Raw genomic sequence first — 20,272 nt, forward strand, 5'->3', positions numbered from 1 at the left:
CGAGATTTTAAAGTGGACTGTGGGATAAAGGATTCCATTCCTGCAAGAATAATTTCACTGACACGATCTGAGCAAACGTTGACATCAGAAGTTTTGAAACAGTAATCAGACGAAGGAAAAGAAGAAAAGAAGTCTCGCAGGTCATCCCATTTTGCATTCTTGTAAACAATACGAGGTTGGGAATAGCCATGAGATAAAGGTTCCATTGGAGAAGAGGCAATCACCAAGTTGTGATCTGAAGTGCCTAAAGGACCTCTCACTTCAACCTTGTACTTAGAAGGGTTGTTTGTGAGAAAAAGATCAAGCGTATTGGCTGTATGATTAGGATTGTCCGGTATTCTTGTAGGTAAATGAACAATCTGTGCTAGGTCATTAGTAATTGCAAAAGCCTCAGCATGTCGACCTGCTGGGTCGGTGTGACTAGAAAACGGAAGCCAGCTGGAGTTGTGAACGTTAAAATCACCAAGGAAAATTACCTCACTGTTAGGAAAGTTGGACTGGAGAAAGTCAAGTTGCAAAGAGAGGAAGTCAAAGAGCTCCAAGTGATTAGTGGAGTTGGGAGAACGGTAGAGACAACAGATGAATTTTACACAATGAGGTAGAGAGATTTTAAGCCAGAGAAGATCAAAGAGAGGAGATTCCAAATTGCCAAGTCTCTGACAGGGAATATCAGAACGGACATATGCACAAGTACCACCTTTGAGGCGAAAGGAATCATACAGCAAATAATTTGGATATCTGAGATGAGCAGTAGTTGAATCAACTGATAACTGAGATTCAGTCAGAAAAAGTACATGGGGTTTGGATGACTGCAAGTGGAAATGGACATCGTTGAGATTAGAATTGAGACCACGTATATTTGTGAAATGAATTAGGAAGTCCTTGGGAGGTTTAGATCTTTTCGCAGATAAGCTTGCTCTATTATTTTGACAATTCATGGTGTATTCAATAGTAAGAAAAAGTGGGTGGGACATGCTGTATGAAGTAATGAAATTTTTGGATATAGCGTATATGTGGTAAGAATATACCCAGATCCTTGACATAACGTGGCCTCGACAATGCTCCCCGCATACACACTACTCGGACTCCCTCCAGTCACTATCTGGCAGAGTAGAGGTAGCAAGATTATACACTAGCTGATCCGGAAGCTTCCTTGAGAGTTACCAATAGGTTCAGTCCGGTGTACTAACTAGCGGCCGGCCTGCGAACACCGTTTTAGAGCTGTACCCTCGAAATGTAAGGAATATTGGATCTCGCCACGACATTCATCATAACCTCAAAAATCATCAATCATACTGCATGATGGAAGAGATAGGGAAGGGTTGGCCGGAACTTAGCTCTAGAGACTAAACATGGGTTCCACCACTTCAAGCCTCCAATAAGCAAAGTGGTGGTATTTCACCGGTTGATGAGAGTCATCTACCACCTAGTACTGCCTGGTAATATAGAGGGGCGGCGTTCCTCAATGTGGTGTGGGCGCCACACCTCGACCCCTGCTTATGTTGGTTCACACCTGGGTGGTCACCCACCATGTACTTGTGCATGAAGGTTATACCCAGGATTACTAACAGTCCCACCATCGTGAAGGTGCAAGCAGAGGATTTGGCTGTCATAGACCGTCCGGACTTCGTCGAAATTGGGTCCACTTTGACTTGAGTGTCACCCGAATATCAGTTCCATCAGCGTTTTAGACTCACAGGTAGCAAGAACAGCTTGTCTGGCATATCTGAGAGAATGTCTGTGACAGCCTCAAGGACCAAATTCCTTTATCTTTAAATTCTTAATGTATGAATAATCACTGCTGATTAACAGAACAAGAGAACTTACACCATGTTGTTGCCTCTCTAACATGCTGCTGTAGAAACAACCATCCAATAAATCTGCAAAAGCCTCGCTAGTGTGCGTGTCACCAATACACAAGTTCCAGTCTGTATATCTGGGAAGTTAAAATCCCTCATTATAAGACTCTGATTTACTGGCCCACTCTATTCCTCTTTATAATTGTTCATTGTACTCATCAGAGTCATTAGGCCTAGAACAAACTCCTACCCTTGTTTTTGCTTTCCCAGTGCACTGTCCATCTATGTCAACTGGATGCGCTTCCTTAGATTTTTTGTTTCTTAACTAATACTTCGTATCCTGTCTATCCTATCTTTAAACATTGTACTCCCCAAATTCCAATTCTGCGACCCTTATATCTGAGTGGCACCACGTCTCTGATATCTCAACAATATCCGCCTGGAATGTCTTAACCAGCAGTTCAAATTCATCAAATTTATTTACTTTACTGCTCACATTGGTGTACAAGCAAGTATACATGCACCTCTTCTTACTCTTAGTTACTCTAACGCATCCCATATAGGGTGCCTCCGTAGCCAGGTGGGAAGGAGCAGCAGTGCGTAGTACACGCTTCTTGATTAGACCGGGGTTCGAGCCCGTCACCACCAAATACCGAGGATGCGGAAAGGTCAAGGGAATGACCACCGCATATTCCCGGAGCAATATGGCCTTAGTTGCTAATGCTACTAAAAACCAATTAACAAACAAATAACAAACATCCCATATATTTACTTCTCTCATAACTCCCATCAGTTCCTGAAATCTTCAGCAACTGGCTTTCCGGGCTACTGCTCATTCCAATAGAAGCAGTGCATTCTTGCACTGCTTCTGTTTCACCTCTGCCTGTGGTTACTGTTAATCTATTAGTCTGTGAATCGCCCACCCCAAAGCTAGCAGTTTTGCGGCACATCTAACATTGCCTTGATAGTATCAGCAAATATTCTTGTACCCCTTCTATTTAAGTGTATGCCATCCCTATAGAAGCAATCTATAGGGATGGTGTATGCCATCCCTATAGAAGCAATCTATAGGGATGGTGTATGCCATCCCTATAGAAGCAATCTCTCTTGTTAACATGCACAGACCGCTCTGAGAAAAATTCAACCCCATGAGCCCTGCACAATCTCTCCAGGACCTAATGAATTGACAATGCTGTCATCAAATACTCCGTCCTATCGTGTGTGGGCAGGATTCCAAACACTTTCAAATTTAACCGTAACTTGCAACTTTTTTTCAACATTGACCTGTACTTGCTTTTTTTTTTTTTTTTATGTAAACCTCAATCACGAGAGGTATTAGAACCTATAGTACTTAGTACCGTGCATGGGTTGGAGGTTGAGAAGACGAAAGAAGATATTTGTTGACATTGGACTTGAACTTCTGTAGACTGTAATTTTCAGGAAATACGTATGAAGGAAGGTTGTTCCAGAAAATGGCAGTTGAATGAATAAACGAGGAAGATGAAAAGTTGGTTCTGTGAGTTTGAAGTTGGACAATAAATGGATGTTGGCTGGTGGCGGCACGTGTTCGGACCATTTTGAAAGAGAGAGTGGGAATTATAGAAGCCAATTCAGAAGAACAGTGCCCATGGAAGTATCTGTAGAAGAGGCATGCAGCAGAAACTACGCCTATGAGACAGCGAGTGGAGAGACTCTGTTAGAGATGAATCACTAATTAACCTAACTGCCCTCTTCTAAATGGAATCAAGAAGCCTGAGAGAGGTTTTGGGGGCACCACCCCAGATGTGGGAACAATATTCCATGGCAGGGCGGATTTGCGATTTATACAGAGTGAGCAGCTGTTTGGAAGAAAAGTAACGCCGAGAGCGAAAGAGAAAACCAAGTTTTTTAGATGTGGAGGAAGCAATATTTGTAATGTGCTTGTGCCAAGAGAGATTAGAAGTCAGGGTAATCGCCAAAAAAAATATATAATTTTTCCTAGAAATCGGAATGTCACTAAAGATAAGCATAGGAGCAGAAGAATTCTTTTTGCGATATATAAGACAAGACTGAGTTTTAGAAGGGTTGAAATCAACTAAGTTGTTTTTGCCCCACTGGAGAAGTACCTGAAGATCGGCATTTAAGGAATTGGTATCAGATTTTCGAGAAATTGAAGCTGATTGAGCAGGACAAGATTTCTCAAAATGGAAAGTGGAATGCAATGTGCTATCATTGGCAAAACTATGGATAGGATTTCCAGTCAATGGAAGAAGGTCATTAATATACAAGAGGAAAAGAGTGGGGGAAAGAACTGAACCTTGGGGGACACTGGCATTAGTGGAGAGTTAGAAGACAGAGAGCCATCTACCATCACCCTCAGTGAGCGATCAGAGAGAAAACTGGATAATCAATTACTAAAAACAGTTGGCAAACCATAAGATGAAAGCTTGTTTAGAAGACCTTTATGCCAAACACGATCGAAAGCCTTTGAGATGTCAAGAGCAACTACATGTGTTTCCACGAACCTTTCCATTGAATTAGTCCATAAATGGGTAACATAAGCAAGAATATCACCAGTGGATCGACATTGACGGAATCCATACTAGTGGTCTAGTGACAAAACTTAGATAAAACATTTAGCTTCAGCTATATTACATCTTTGAAAATTCAAATTTTGTATATCTTGGCAGTCCGCATTAAACAACTGCTTTGTCTGCATCTTGAAGCTGCAGACCATATACTATCTGATGATAGACAAGTTAATCCTGAAATGGGCTGTGATAGCAGTGTCTCATCTTTTAAACAAATGACTGATTAACCATTTGATTGACTGCTGTTTGAAAGTAGTGCAGTACTAGAGTAACTGGTTACAAAGTCAAGTTAGTTCTGTTGTGAGAATTTAACATCTTTTGGATTGTCTATGCAGTTCAGCTTGTTTTTGCAGACAGCAGGATTTAATGTACAAAATAATAATTATCTTATAAAGAGTGAAATTTAATTTGCCCTGAAAATAAAATTAATTTAATTTAATCTGCATGGATTCCTAAAGATAAATGCAAGTGTTGGTATGAATACTAGATTGCTTTCTTAATACTGTATACCAAATTTAAAAATGTTGATTTTTTTTTTTTTTTTTTTTGTGTTTAATCTGCTGAATTTTGAATTCTAAAGTGCTGGATTTTACAGAGTTTGTTCGGTATATATTTATTGCGACAGAATGGCAGACTACTTTTTGTGGTAGGGGAAGAAGAATAATGCAATTTTAAATAATGAGGATTGTTTGTTCTTTATTCTTTTAATTTAAAATTTGCTGGCCGTTCTGAAAAAATTATGCTGGCAGGCACATTGTACACTCATAGTAAGAGTTTTTTTTTTTCTACTGTCATACTTCGTGAATTTAAAAACAAAAATGATGGAGATTAAAAGTTATGATGATAATGAAGGAATGCATAAATTCATATGGTCAATAATTTAATTTTTTTTTCTCTCTTTCTCTTCTCTGTGGTTGTTAAATTTCACCCATGTGTCCAATTCACAGTAAATAATAAATTTGCATAAACTTAGATCATTTTCTAAAGCTTCCTTTAATCCTCACTGCAAATTTGCTATTTTTATGCAAATTTATTATTCCTTTTAAGAGATTATCCTCAGTGTCATATTTGTGGCATATAGGTTTTCAAGATAAATGATCCTGAATACTGACACAAATATTTGATCTCCTGGTATCCTAAAACTTGTTAATTTGCAAATTCAACAATACTTTAATTCTCTTCACTAAGATGCATAGGTTTTACGTAATGTATTAAGCAGTGAAATTTCTTTGCAATTGCCATAGTGTGTTATAAGCCTTATTTCTGTTTTTATTCAATACCCCAATTAATGCTTTGCCCCAACCTTCAGAAAAAAGACCTCCAGATAATATAGTGTAGCCACCTGTAAAAGTATTTTCCCCTCCAGTTTTCAAATTTTCAGGTGTTAATTTATCTGTTTACTGCCTTTACTACCACAATGACACCCAAAATTTTCTCCATTTCATGCAAGTATTTGTTACATTTTTAAACTATACTTTTTTTTTTTTAAGAACTAAAGGATGTTTTAAAAGTAGTTGTTTTTTGTAATTGTTAAATACTTCAAATCTAACTATAAACAATATATTGTCCAGGAGATGGCAGTGCAGCCAAAAGCCTTGCATCTTTCTGCCTACATTTAAGTCACCAGAACAAAGCAAATGTTACCATACTTAAAGATATGGCTTATGCAGTTCATCATTGCTTAGGAGATATTGATGAGGTTAGTGGCTCTCTCTCTCTCTCTCTCTCTCTCTCTCTCTCTCTCTCTCTCTCTCTCTCTCTCTCTCTCTCTCTCCGTGCCAATTTTTGTCTTAATTAAAAATAGGTAAGAGAGTCTAAAAGGAATGTTTATATCAAGGGTAATTAGTTTAGAAATGGAAGAATTACCTCTACGATGTCTTATAGAACACTTAAGTGCTGATACTCTCCGTTGTTGAATAACTATACAAATAGATACATGTATTCCACACCCTCGTAGAAAAAATCAATGATCCAGTGCACCGCGGAATCGGAAAATTGTTTAGTTTCCTAATATTTCAGAGGAGTCTTAATGTTTTTTATGTTTTTATATTAGTTTTTAAAGGATTAAAAGTATGGATTCATTTTTTATTTGGTTTCAAAAGCATTTAAATTGTTTTTAAAATACGGACGTATTGTATTCTCTTGCTCAAAGATTAGGGTTGGTGATTCGATGTATTTGTCTGTGGTGCATTGGATCATTGATTTTGTCTACGAGGGTGTGGAATTCTTGTAATCCATTTGTATAGTTATTGTATTGTGAATACAATACAATAACTATACAAATTTATTTAACTAATTTAACTAATTTATTTAAAATAGAATGTATTGAGCCTTTGCTGTTCTGTTATCTATTAATCAAGGATAATTAGAACAAATATAATAATAACAACAGTATTATTTATTTCAAATACATTTCTTCTGCTATTTTTGTAATGACAGTAGTAGTGTGTTATAGGCCTAATGACTCGGTGTAATCAGATCTAGAGTATTATTCCCTCTTGTTGCCTCTCTTACATGCTGCTGTAAAAAACAGTCATCCAAAAATCCACAAAAGTTCTGGTGAGTACAATGAACAGCTGTACAGAGAAATAGAGTAGCCCAGTAAAACAGAATGTCTTATAACAGGGAATTTTAACTTTCCATATATTGACTGGAACTTGTGGGTTGGTTACTCACAGACTAGCAAGACTTTTGTGGATTTTTGGATGACTGTTTTTTACAGCAGCATGTAAGAGAGGCAACAAGAGGGAATAATACTCTAGATCTGATTACACCGAACAGCAAATTTTGGGTCATATCTTGTTATGGGCATGAAAGTAAGTTTACTTTATAGATTTTGGGTGCTAAACACAGAAATAGTGCTTAAAATGGCAAATTTGCTCTTGTTTTCGAAAAAAGTAATTTTTTCTATTTATACAAGGTATTTTTTATTTATATGGCAGTAAGATGTAGCTATGAATATACGTGTATCAAAGGCACCTCCGTAGCCAGGTGGAAAGGAGCAGCAGTGCGTAACACACGCTTCTTGATTAGACCAGGGTTCGAGCCCATCACCACCAAATACGGAGGATGCGGAAAGGTCAGGGAATGACCACCGCATATCCCGGAGCAATATGACCTTAGTTGCTAATGCTACCGAAAAACCCCCAAAACGTGTATCAAACATGAAAACTTTTTGCCTTTGGCCTGTATTCAGCTTCAGGAGCATCCCTTTTCACCATCCAACAATAATCGGCTAACATTGCAGTGCTCCATTTGCTTGTGTATCTTTGTTCCTTGCTGACTGCACCACAGTTTGGCAGAAAGAAATCACTAAGGGCACATTCAAACTGTTTGTCTTTGAAAAGTTGCCTTATTTGTGGAGTAATGAAAATGCCTGCCTTAATCTTCTCTGTACTAAGTCTTGGAAATTTCTTTTGCAAGTATGTGAATGCAGGACTGTTCACTTCCAAAGCCTTCACGTAATTTTTCATGAGCCCAGTTTGATGTGATGTGGTGGAAGTGAAACTTTATTTGCATTAGCATTAGTAGAGGCATCTGATGCAAAAAAGCAAGCTTGTATAGCATCAGCCAAAAAAAAAAACTTTCCCGTTTCACCCATCCATTCACTCCAAACGTTTGTCTAGTTCAGCCTTGAATTTATTTAAGTTGCGAACTTCCACAATGACAGATGGATGTTTATTCCATCTAGAGGTTCAAATGCTATATTCTTCATTCCAGGTGTTAATGATTTTCGTTGAGGGCAGCTTCTCTTCTTGTAGTGCATATCCTTGGCATGACTATCCCATTCGCAGAGAAAGCAACAATACTTAGTGTAACTCTTTTGTCGTCCTAATTTAATGGCACTATAATTCTGATAGTGTACACCTAAGAGGATATTCTCTGCATCTGCATATGTTTCTCTTTTGTGGACAGCATACACAAGAGGTATTGAAGGCAGCATGTTTCCATTGTCTATTAACACAGTCTTAAGGCAAACCTTAGGATTGTCCATAGTCTCTATTTTTCAGGAACATGCCCCATGTTCGTTGCTGCCATTAGACCATCAACATCCTTACAAACAGTGACCTCCTGTTTGATCGAATTTATCATTCTATCTCATTTAAATACATTATAATTCTTTCTCGATTTACTGCTTCAGCTAACGACCCTGAGGAAGTGGAACATAAACCCTACTAAATGTGGGCCTGCCTGTACTTACTCAGCTATATATATATATATATATATATATATATATATATACATAAAAAAAGAAATTGTAAAAACAGAAGTAAATAAATGATTAAATTAAGAAAACTGAGGGAAAAAGGGTAAGAAAACAGAAAGCAATAAGGAAAAACCCAGCGACCATGGTGAATATTAGTTTAGTGATAAAAGTAATGGAAATAGAACAGTGAATAAACAGAAAAGGAATAAAGAAGGAGTAAGGAAATAAAATAAATCAAAGTATTAAAAAATTATACAAATACACTAGATAAGAATATTGTTGCATAACTTACAACAATATTCTACCAAGTAGGTAAAAACAGAAGTAAATAAATAATGAAAATTTGGAGTAAACTGAGATTAAATTTAATGAAATCAGCAATAAGGAAGTTAAAGCCAAAATGGATCTAAAGAATGGGGGGGGGGAAGTATTATGCAGTAAGCATGTAGTTGAAGAACATACTCCAAATGTCAATGGTACAGGCGTGAAATGCGCCAATAAAACCCAACAACCAACCAAAAGTGAAAAAGAAAGCAAAACTGGAAATGGTTTAATATATATATATATATATACACAGTGTGGAGTAGAAACTTCTACTGATAAAAAAATAATAAATAATAATAAAAAATGAGAAATTAAATTTTTGTCAAACACATCTCAGCATTGATAAGAAAGTAATTAATGAACAAAGCAGCAAGGACATGTGCTGAAGACTTTGTGAAGGGCAAAAATGTTAATATAGGAAGAAAATAGTTTCTCAGTATGCATTCTTTAAATTAATGACTCACGAGACAAGAGGAAGAATATAGAAGAGTAAAAAGCAAAGGAAATGTAAAAAAAAATATTAAGTAAAAAAAATAGTAAATAGTAAAAAAAAAAAAAAAAAAAAAACATAGCAACCCCGGACCACACTCAGGTGGTCCGGGGTTGCTAATTGCATTCCTGTAGAATGGACCTTGAACTGAGTTCTGACAATATGAATCATGAATTAAAAAGTATTGTAAAAGTAGGGATGAATGGGGAAGAAAGAAAATCAGATCGGACCCTATGTACTGGGTATAGGAAAGTCTTAGATAACGCAGTGTTGCTGATGAATTGAATTGATCCTTTGCTGACAAAAGACCGTTCATGCTGAGAAGAGGCTGTGCAAGTGAGGCTAAACTATAAGAAATTAGTAATTTTGAAATTGCAAATGACTGTTACCATATTTGTCGGATTATAAGATGCTGTGGCATGGAAGATGCACCCTAATTTTGGAATGGTAAATTTAAGAAAAAAAACTTTTGAAAAAATTTTTTATTGTTAATACAATGGAAATTTAAAATTCAATGAAAACAAAACCCAAAAGATAGTAATGAAAGATATTTGATTATTACTCTTATTATTTAGTATTATTCAACTTCAGATTCATTACTGATTTGATTGTCATTAACCTCAACATCATCATTACCATTATCCTCTTCACTAATATCACTGTCATTGTTGTACAATAAATGATTTTCATTGCATTACTTAAACCACATTTTTATGAAAGACTATACCACGGCGCCTCCGTAGCCAGGTGGGAAGGAGCAGCAGTGCGTAGCACACGCTTCTTGATTAGACCGGGGTTCGAGCCCGTCACCACCAAATACGGAGGATGCGGAAAGGTCATTCAGGGAATGACCACCGCATATCCCGGAGCAATATGGCCTTAGTTGCTAATGCTCCTAAAAACCAAATAACAACAACAACGACTATACCACAATTTCCCTCTTAACATCATGCCATGACTTCTGTACCCAATTTATATTTCAGTCAAGTTTTTCTTTTGAAACTTAACATTGGTAGAAGTTTCGTCTCATCAGCACAAAAAGTTAAAACTGCGGTATAGTGTGCCTTTTCATGTCCAGTGGTTTTAATAGTTATAGATTTTTTCCCTCTCAAATTTATGGTTTTATTGGATGGCACATCAAAAGTCCATATTTTTGATTTGGCTAAGTTCATAGTTGTGTCATTTTCTAGCATTAAGGACAAATTTATGGAAATCTAATATTTTCTGTTCGTATTCAGCAGGCATTCCCTGGGCTATTCTAGTTATTGTGTTTAAACTTAACCTATTCTATTCATGAAGAGATAACACCAAGATTCAGTTCCTTTAAAGTCATGTATCCCACTATCAGCTGCTCATTTTCGTGCTTCCACTATTATCGCTTTAGTACAGTAGGCTCTCGGTTAAATGGACTAATTGGGGGAAGTGGTGTCCGCTATTGCCGAAAGTCCATTAAATCAAATGTATTTTAAAAACATATATTAATAACGAGCTTACAATGCACAGGATATATTAAAATGTTATTATAATGTATAATCATGAATAAAATGTTATTATAATGTATAAGTATGAATAAAATGTTATTATAATCTACATTGAGTAATTTATACACGCCACTGAAACATCTGTTAAAAATAAATTTACGACAGGAACCAATCTTTGTTTTAATTAAACACATCAACAACTATACAATGTAACTAATGGAGTGAGCACTTTTTTTTTTTTTTTTCCCTTTAAAGCTCACACAAAGTTATTTTCAATGTGAAGATTAGTGTTTTCATTTAAATCCATTTTAGTGGGGAAAAATACTTTAAAATTCTTAAAACTCCATTGAATAAAAAACATACAAAAAACGTTTAAAAAAAGATACAAAATATTCAATATTAATATTTACTTAATTGAAAGAATCACAATTTTCAGAGTCAGACACACTGTCATACAGAGGGAGAGGTGTTAATTCTGTTAATTCCTTGCTGGTAGAGTGTTCTTGTGAAACAGGTCCAGTTGATGAAGTGGTCTTGAAGAAATCATCAAGCTTCAATTGCCTTACACCTTGATGCTGCTTCCTTATTACTGTAGATCGAAATTCTCTAAAATGTTCATAATAAAGAAGCACATCAGGGTCTGATGATGATGATTCAATATAATGTATGATGTCATCCATATGTTGTCTTATAACAGACAATTTAGGATAAGGTGCAACTGATTCTTCGTCTTTGTCATCATCATTGTCCTCTTGTTCTCCACGAAGAATATTTTTTACAATCTCTCCCTCAGAAAAAAGTTGATAGCCTCGATCACATTCGTCATTTTTGAGCCACTGTTCCACATTATTCACAATTGCATTTTTGTTGCCGGCCCTCAGAAGAGTGTCCCGAAAATTAGACACCTCAACCCCTTCAAAGTCCATTTCAGGTTCTATGTTGTACAACAACTTCTTCCAAGCATTGGCCAAGATAGTAATCTTCATATATTTCCACGCAGCTGCTAAGTTGAAGATAGCAGATCTGATGTTGTATGCATGTAAATTTTGCAGTGTCCTGGCGCCTCTTGTATCATCTTCTGCGTCTTCTGTTTCTTCCAAAACAACCATCACCTCTTCAGAAACTTCCTCTTATACAACCCCTTACATGCAACGATTACACCCTGATCCATCAGCTCTATCAGTGAAGTAATGTTAGGAGGCATAAAAACACATTTAATTCTCCCATCCGTGCTAACTAATCTCTCAGCATTAGGGTGAGCAGGTGCATTATCTAGTAGTAAAACAGCCTTTATTTCATTTTCAGGAATTTTCAGCACATCTGTCTGATAGCATTCCACATCAGACAAATGTGCTGTCTGATGTGTGAGGCTATCAGCTATAAATAGTTTTAAATTTTTCCTATAGGACAGAAATTTTTTTTCCATCAAATCCGAAGTATGTTAAATCGAGGGCATACTGTACTCATTGCAATATCCACGTCTCTAAGTTCTATTATCCAAATACACGAGTTTTTTCCAAATTTGGCTTTTTTATATATATATATATATATATATATATATATATATACAGTGAGACTTCTCCTAATGGACACCTCTCGTTAACGGACATCTCTCTACAACGGACATTTTCAAATTCCCCAACTCACCTCCATTGGTTTTAACGTGTTTGCAGCTTCTGTCTAGCGGACATTCTCTGTAACGGACGCGGACAGGCAATCTGCACTGTTTCGTTTAGATTAGCACTTAATTTGATCTCCCCATAACGGACAGCGGGCGAGCTTACGGCTCTTTTTCTAGGAACTTTTCTTCTACGTATTGCCTCAATCGTGTGTTTATTTTCTATTTCCGATTCTCTGAATTTTATCAAGGTTTACGTCGCGGTTCTAAACACTTTTTCAAGAATTTTAAGGCACGTGTAAAACTTCTGATGAATTCGGTGTGTGCAGGGGGGGGTGGATTTGGTCGGCCTTTCGTCTTTTCAGTTTTCAATTTTGTTCAGTGTCGTGTGAAGTGCACAATGTCTTCTCGTAAACATTTAACTTTAAAAGATAAAGTCGGACTCATTAATGCGTATGATCGGCAAAAAAATAGTGCTCGCAATCTCGCTGCAAAATTCAAAATCGGGAAGACGCAGGTAAGCGACATCCTAAAGGGAAAAATTAACTGCTCAAACAATTTTGGCAACACGGAAATGATCAGGTTCAAAAATCATTCCCGAAAACTGTTGGACTTCAAATTGACAGTGCTACGTACGAGTGGTTTTTTCGCGCTTGTGCTAAAAAATTCCCATTAATGGGCCTATTATTAGGGAAAAGGCTTTGGAGGTTGCGAAATCTATGGGACTAAATGAGTTCAAAGCTTCTGTGGGATGGCTAGACAAGTTCGGCATAAAATTTCTTGGAAAACTCGGCATAAAATTTCTTGGAAAACCGTAAGTGGTGAAGGTGGATCCGTTGATACTGGGATTGTAACAGAGTGAACCGTCAAATTGGAAGATTCATGTCGTGATTTTGAAGCTAAGGATATTTACAACTGTGACGAAACAGGGTTGTTTTTTAAAGCTCTTCCTGAAAAAACAGTGAGTCTAAAAAACGAAAAGTGCCAGTGCGGAAAAATTTCTAAGGAACGCTTGACTTTACTATTGTGTACAAATATGCTGGGAGACTTTGAACAACCTCTTGTTATAGGAAAACCACAAAATCCTCGTTGTTTCAAGGGCATAAAGTTGAATCTTTTGAATGTTGACTGGAAGTCTATTAAAAAAGCGTGGATGACACGAGATATCATGAGCGAATGGATAAGTCACTTTAACCAAAACATGATTCGTCAAAACAGAAAAATGATTCTTTTCATGGATAATGCTGCATCTCACCCGCACATTGAATTGTCCAACATTCAAATCGTTTTTCTGCCACCAAACACATCTCCAGAGTGTCAGCCCTGGGATCAAGGGATAATAAAAAATTTTAAACTTCACTACAGAAAACGTGTTTTAAGACATCTCATTGCAAACATGAACGATGTAACATGTGCGAGTGACTTCGCAAATAAACTCAGCATCCTAGATGCGATTCAATGGATTTCCTCTTTAGTAAATGCAATTAGAAAACAAACTGTCGTGAACTGTTTTGTAAAGTCTGGCTTCTAAAACGCAAAAACTGAAGTTGTGAACAGCAATGTGGAGCACCAAGAAGAACAAGAACTTCAACATCTATTGATAATGTACGATACTTCAGCTACAAGTGACCCTGGCTACAAAGATATAGACTCGAACCTCACTACAGAAGATGGTGCTATAGATATCAACGACATTATCATCGGTATTTTTCAAGAAGTTCCTCATGAGGATGAAGAAATGGAAGGAGGTCATTCTGTTGAAGAACATATTAATGACGAACCACCGATGAAAATAGAAGAAGCGCTCATACAAATCAATCGTTTAAAAATGTTTTTCGCCGCTGAAGAAGATACTGAAGGACTTTCGATGGTTTCTTCACTCCAAACAAATGTTGAAAACAAAATTATCAGCCGGAAGAAGGTGCAGAAGAAAATAAGTGATTACTGTATGTATTTTTCTTAAGATAAAGTCATAATATGCATAGCACAATTGTATGTATATTATTTACAAAAATATTGTGCAAAATCTGTATATAATTTAATTTAATTTTACGTTAAACGTTTAACGATTTTTCTTTATCTCTTGTGTATGTAATTGTATATTATTTACAAAAATATTGTTCAAAATCTGTATATATTTTAATTTAATTTTACATTAAACGTTTAACGATTTTTCTTTCTTTCTTTTTTTTTTTTTTTTTCTCCCTCAGACTTCTTGTTAGCGGACACTTCTCTCTAACGGACACATTTTCGTTCCCCATGGCTGTCCGTTAAAGAGAAGTTTCACTGTATATGAAAATTCCAAACACGAGAGGTATTTGAAGAACCTATAGTACTTATTACCATGCATGGGTTGGAGGTTGAGAAGATGAAAGAAGATAGTGTTGACATTAGACTTGAACTTCTGTAGACTGTAATTTTCAGGAAATATGTATGAAGTAAGGTTGTTCCAGAAAACGGCAGTTGAATGAATTAAAGAGGAAGATGAAAAGTTGGTTCTGTGAGTTTGAAGTTGGACAGTAAATGGATGTTGGCTGGTGGCGGCACATGTTCAGACTCTTTTGACAGAGAGAGGAATTATAGAAGCCAATTCAGAAGGACAGTGCCCATGGAAGTATCTGTAGAAAAGGCATGCAGCAGAAACAGTAAGTCTAAGAGACAGAGTGGAGAGACTCTGTTAGAGATGAGTCATTAATTAACCTAACTGCCCTCTTCTAAATGGAATCTAGAAGCCTGAGAGAGGTTTTGGGGGCACTGCCCCAGATGTGGGAACAATATTCCATGGTAGGGCGGATTTGTGATTTGTGCAGAGTGAACAGCTGTTTTGAAGAAAGCCAAGTTTTTTAGATGCAGAGGAAGCAATATTTGTAATGTGCTTGTGTCAAGATTGATTAGAAGTCAAATAATCCCCAAAAGACATATCATCTTGCATAGAAATCAGAGTGTCAACAAAGATAAGAATAGGAGCAGAAGAATCCTTTTTGCGAGAAATAAGACAGGATTGAGTTTTAGAAGGATTGAAATCAACTAAGTTATTTTTGCCCCACTGGAGAATTACCTGGAGATCAGCATTTAAAGAATTGGTAGCAGATATTGGAGAAGTTGAAGATCATTGAGCAGGGTTAGGTTCTCAAACTGGAAAGTGAAATGCAATGTGCTATCATCAGCAAAACTATGGATAGGATTTCCAGTCAACGGAAGAAGGTCATTAATATACGAGAGGGAAAAGAGTGAGGGAAAGAACTGAACCTTGGGGGAAACTAGCAATAGTGGAGAAGTTAGAACACAGAGAGCCATTTACCATCACCCTAAGGGAGCGATCAGAGAGAAAACTGGATGCCAATTACAAAAAACAGTTGGCAAACCATAAGATGAATGCTTCTTTAGAAGATATGTATGCCAAACAGGATCGAAAGCCCTTCATATGTCAAGAGCAACTGCTTCTGTTTCACCAAACTTTTCCATTGAATTTGTCCACAAATGGATAACATAAGCCAGAATATCACCAGTGGATCGACACTGACTGAATCCATACTTGCAATCTTTGATCAGATGGAAGGTATCTACATAGCATTAGCATTAGCATTGGCATATGATGCAAGAAAGCAAGCTTATTCAGCATCAGCCAAAAAAAAAAAAAAAAAAACCCCACTCCCATTTCACCCCTCCGTTCGTTCGAAATACCTGTCCAGTTGAGCTTTAAATTTGTTTAGGCTATCAACTTCAACAACAAGTGATGGAAGTCGGTTCCACCAACCAACCACCCGCTGGCCAAAGGCAAATTTCCGCACATCTATCCGACATCCGTCCTTCCTCAATTTGAATTTATGCCCTCTGAGGTGATTATTCTGAGAAAGATGAAGAATCCCATTGGCATTGAGCATGCTCAAACCATTCAAAGCCTTATACACCTCTATCAGATCACCTCGCCAGTGCCTAGTCTCCAAACTCTGTAATTTGCAAAACTTAAGCCTTTCTTCGTAAGAGCAACCCTTTGTTCCATTTACTAATCTTGTTGCCCTTCTCTGTACCCGTTCCAGCAGCTCTACATCCTTCTTGAAATGAGGCCTCCAGACCTGTATACAGTACTCAAGATGTGGCCTTACCATTGCCTTATACAAGGGAATAATCACCTCCTTATCCCTGCTAGAAAAATTCCTGTATATCATTGACAAGACACCATGAGCTACTCTTGCAGCTCGTCTGCACTGCTCAGAGAACTTCATATCTGCCTGCACAATTACCCCCAGTTCCTTTTCATTCTCCACCACTGTCAGTGTAGTTCTGCAGAGTTGATACGTTGCTCTGGGGTTACTGTTTCCCATATGCAGCACTTTACATTTGTCGATGTTAAACCTCATTTGCCACCTCTCAGCCCATCTGTTCAACCTGTCCAGATCCTGTTGCAGCAGCATAGCGTCAGTATTGTCCTTAACGACCCTGCCAACCTTTGTATCATCTGCAAACTTGGACATTAAACTTGATATCCCATCATCAATATCATTCATAAACACCGAAAACAACAACGGACCCAACACTGAACCTTGAGGAACTCCACTAATAACATTAGTCCACGTTGAGCAGTGTCCATTGATTACCACTCTCTGTCTTCTGCCACTCAACCATCCCCTTATCCATAGCAGCAATTTGCCTCTAGTGCCACACTGCTCCAATTTGTGCAGCAGTCTTCCATGTGCAACAGTATCAAAAGCCTTTCTAAGATCCAAATATATAATATCAAAGTTATTCCCTGCATCCAGTTCTTTTGTGACTACATCATAGTATCCAATCAAATTGGTCAGGCAAGACCTGCCCTTAACAAAACCATGCTGCGTCTGAGCTATAACTGAATTCTTGTCTAGATGATCCTGCAGTGCTTCTTTAACCAGTGCCTCCATTAATTTACCCTGAACAGAAGTTAAACTAACAGGTATATAATTACTTGTGTCAGCCTTTGATCCTCCTTTGTGAATTGGGGTTACATTTGCACATCTCCAGTCTATGGGTACCTCCCCTGAGTCCAAAGAAGCTCTCATAATTATGGCTAGGGGTTTGCATACTTCCTTTGCTGCCTCCTTTAATATAACTGGATAGATCCCATCCACCCCAGGTGCCTTTTTTATGTTTATCCTCAACAATCTCTCCTCCACTTTCCTCTCAGTTATTACAAAATCATCCAGCTCACTGCCAATGTTTACTTTACCTACATCATTCTCCTTCCTGAATAACTCCTCATGCGTGAATGTAGATGCAAAATACTCGTTTAGATTGTTAGCCACCTGAGCAGTAGAACCATCCTCAACTGTTGAACCATCAATATCCAGTGGACCAATCTGATTCATCCCTTTCCTTTTCGAGTTCAAGTATGTAAAGAACTCTTTTCTGTTTTTCTTTGCATCCTTTGCCAAGGATTTTTCATAGTCTGCCTTTGCCTGCCTAATCTCCTTTGTGACTTGGTTACAGACCAACTTATATCTATCATAGGCTTCCATGTCACCCATTAATTTGTATGTATCCCATGCATTTTTCTTCTCTGCCACATGTCTCATTAGTTCATCTGACAACCATTTAGGCCTAAACCTTGAACAATATTTCTTAGTTGGTATGTAAAGCCTGGTAGCCTCCAAGATTAGTTCCTTGAATGCTTCCCATTTTGAGTTTGCTGTTGGTAACATCATCAGTTGGTCCCACTGTATAGAATTTAAATACTGTCTCAGACCGTCATAGTCGCCTTTACGAAAACAAAACCCTTCCCTTTACCTCTGATGGTAGTTACCTCCTTGAGTAAATCCCACTTCAACACACTGTGATCACTGCCACCTAGTGGTTCATTTATCTGCAGGTTCTTAATGCATGAAGAATCACTACTGATAATCAGATCAAGAGTATTGCTCCCTCTTGTTGCCTCACGAACATGCTGATGTAGAAAACAATCATCCAATAAATCCACAAAAGCCTTGCTAGTGTGCGAGTGACCAACCCACAAATTCCAGTCAATATCTGGGAAATTAAAGTCCCCTATTATAAGACTCTCTGATTTACTGGCCCACTCTATTTCCCTGTACAATATCTTATTATACTCATCAGAGTCATTAGGCCTATAGCACACTCCTACTCTCAATTTTGATTTCCCTATGCTTATGTCACACCAAACTGACTCGACACTGCCCTGTCCATCGATGTCGACTGGCTTCACTTCCTTGGACTTTATGTGTTTCTTAATTAATAGCATAACCCCTCCTCCCCTGTCTATCCTTTCTATACACATTGTATTCCCCAAATTCCAGTTCCGCATTACTTATATCTGTGTGACACCACGTCTCTGATATCCCAACAATATCTGCCTTTGATGTTTTGAGCAATACCTCAAATTCATCAAATTTATTTACCAAACTCCTAGCATTGGTGTACACGCAGGTATACATGCACCTGTTTCTATTCTTAGCTACCCTAACACAACCCATGTGTTTACTTGTACCGCAATGACTACCAGCAGTCTCTGAAATATCCTGCATCTTGTTTTTCAGACTTCTGTTCATTTCAATAGAAGCAGTGCAAGAATCACTTCCACCTCTGCCACTGGCTACTGTTAATCTATTAGTCCTTGTATCCCCCCCAACTAGCAGTTTTCCGACCCACCTAACACTGCCTCGACAGCATCAGCAAAAATTCTTGCACCCTTTCTATTTAAGCGTATCCCATCCCTGTAGAAGCAATCTCTCCTGTTAACAAGTACAGTCCAGGCTGAAAAAAATTCTACCCCTTGAGCCTTGCACAATCCCTCCAGGGCCGAATTGATCGACAAGGCTCTCATCATATACTCCCTCCTATCGTGTCTGGGCAGAATTGCAGACACTTTCAAGTTCAACCCTAATTCACGGCTTTTTTTCAACAGTGACCTGTACTTGCTAAGTAATTCCGCCGGTCTCTACTCTTAATATCATTAGTGCCAACGTGTACAACTATATCACCTTTTGTGCCCTTAAAAGATGATATCCGCTCTACAACGTCATCAACCTTTGCCCCTGGCAGACATACCCTGGTCCTATTCCACCTATCCTTTTTACAAAGTATGTTCCCCGTTTCCCTGACAATAGAGTCACCAACAACTACTAGTTCCTGTGGGACCAGCGCATTCTGCCTAGGGGGCTGCTTCTGTGTTGCCTGATGACCAAGTGCAAGCTCTGGCGTTGATGTGGGCAGCTGAGAGCTTGATGGGCCCCTCAATTTATTTCCTTCGAGGGCATCCACCCTGTCCTTCAAGCTCTCATAAAGGCCCATAACAACGCTGAGTTGTCGCCTGATTTCCTTGCACTCCTTACATCGTGCACACACAAAGACATCCCCCTTGGCAGTATCATGTCCCGTACCCGACTGCTCCGCAAACATCAAGCAAACAGTGCATTTTAATAGACTGTGATTCAGAGAAGAGTTGGCGGTTAATTGATTTCTCCAGTACTTTAGAATGTGTAGAAGTAATTGCAATGGGACGATAATTGAGTGGGAGGGATTTGTTACCCTTTTTTAAGAACTTACTGGATATCAGCAAATTTCCAAGCAGAAGGAAAAACACTTGGAATAAGAAAGTTAAAAAAGGCGGCAAAGAACAGGAGTAAGTTTAGGAGCACAGGTTTTTGAGAACAATAGAAAAAATACCATCAGGAGCTGGAGTTTTCTTAGCATCAAGATTCGTCAAAATTTTTCTGACATCCTTTTGACAGAAGACCACAAGATGCATTGAATGGAGTGTGTTGGGAATGTTTGGAGGCGTTTTACCAAGATC

The 20,272-nt window shown here is 38.0% G+C and overlaps 1 protein-coding gene across 1 annotated transcript in view; it reads left to right on the forward strand.

The window, feature by feature from the left end:
* Positions 1-20,272, forward strand: part of LOC150078353 (Fanconi anemia group I protein homolog) — a 195,476-nt gene that overhangs the window by 18,934 nt on the left and 156,270 nt on the right. The window contains exon 2 of the mRNA XM_090385263.1: positions 5,941-6,068. Within this exon, the coding sequence (XP_090241389.1) occupies positions 6,027-6,068 (42 nt within the window). The 5' untranslated portion in view covers positions 5,941-6,026. The remainder of the gene's footprint in view (positions 1-5,940; positions 6,069-20,272) is intronic.

The sequence above is a fragment of the Mastigoproctus giganteus genome, chromosome 11 (genome assembly GCF_048544385.1).
Source record: "Mastigoproctus giganteus isolate SK-2022 chromosome 11, ASM4854438v1, whole genome shotgun sequence".
NCBI lineage: Eukaryota > Metazoa > Arthropoda > Arachnida > Uropygi > Thelyphonidae > Mastigoproctus > Mastigoproctus giganteus.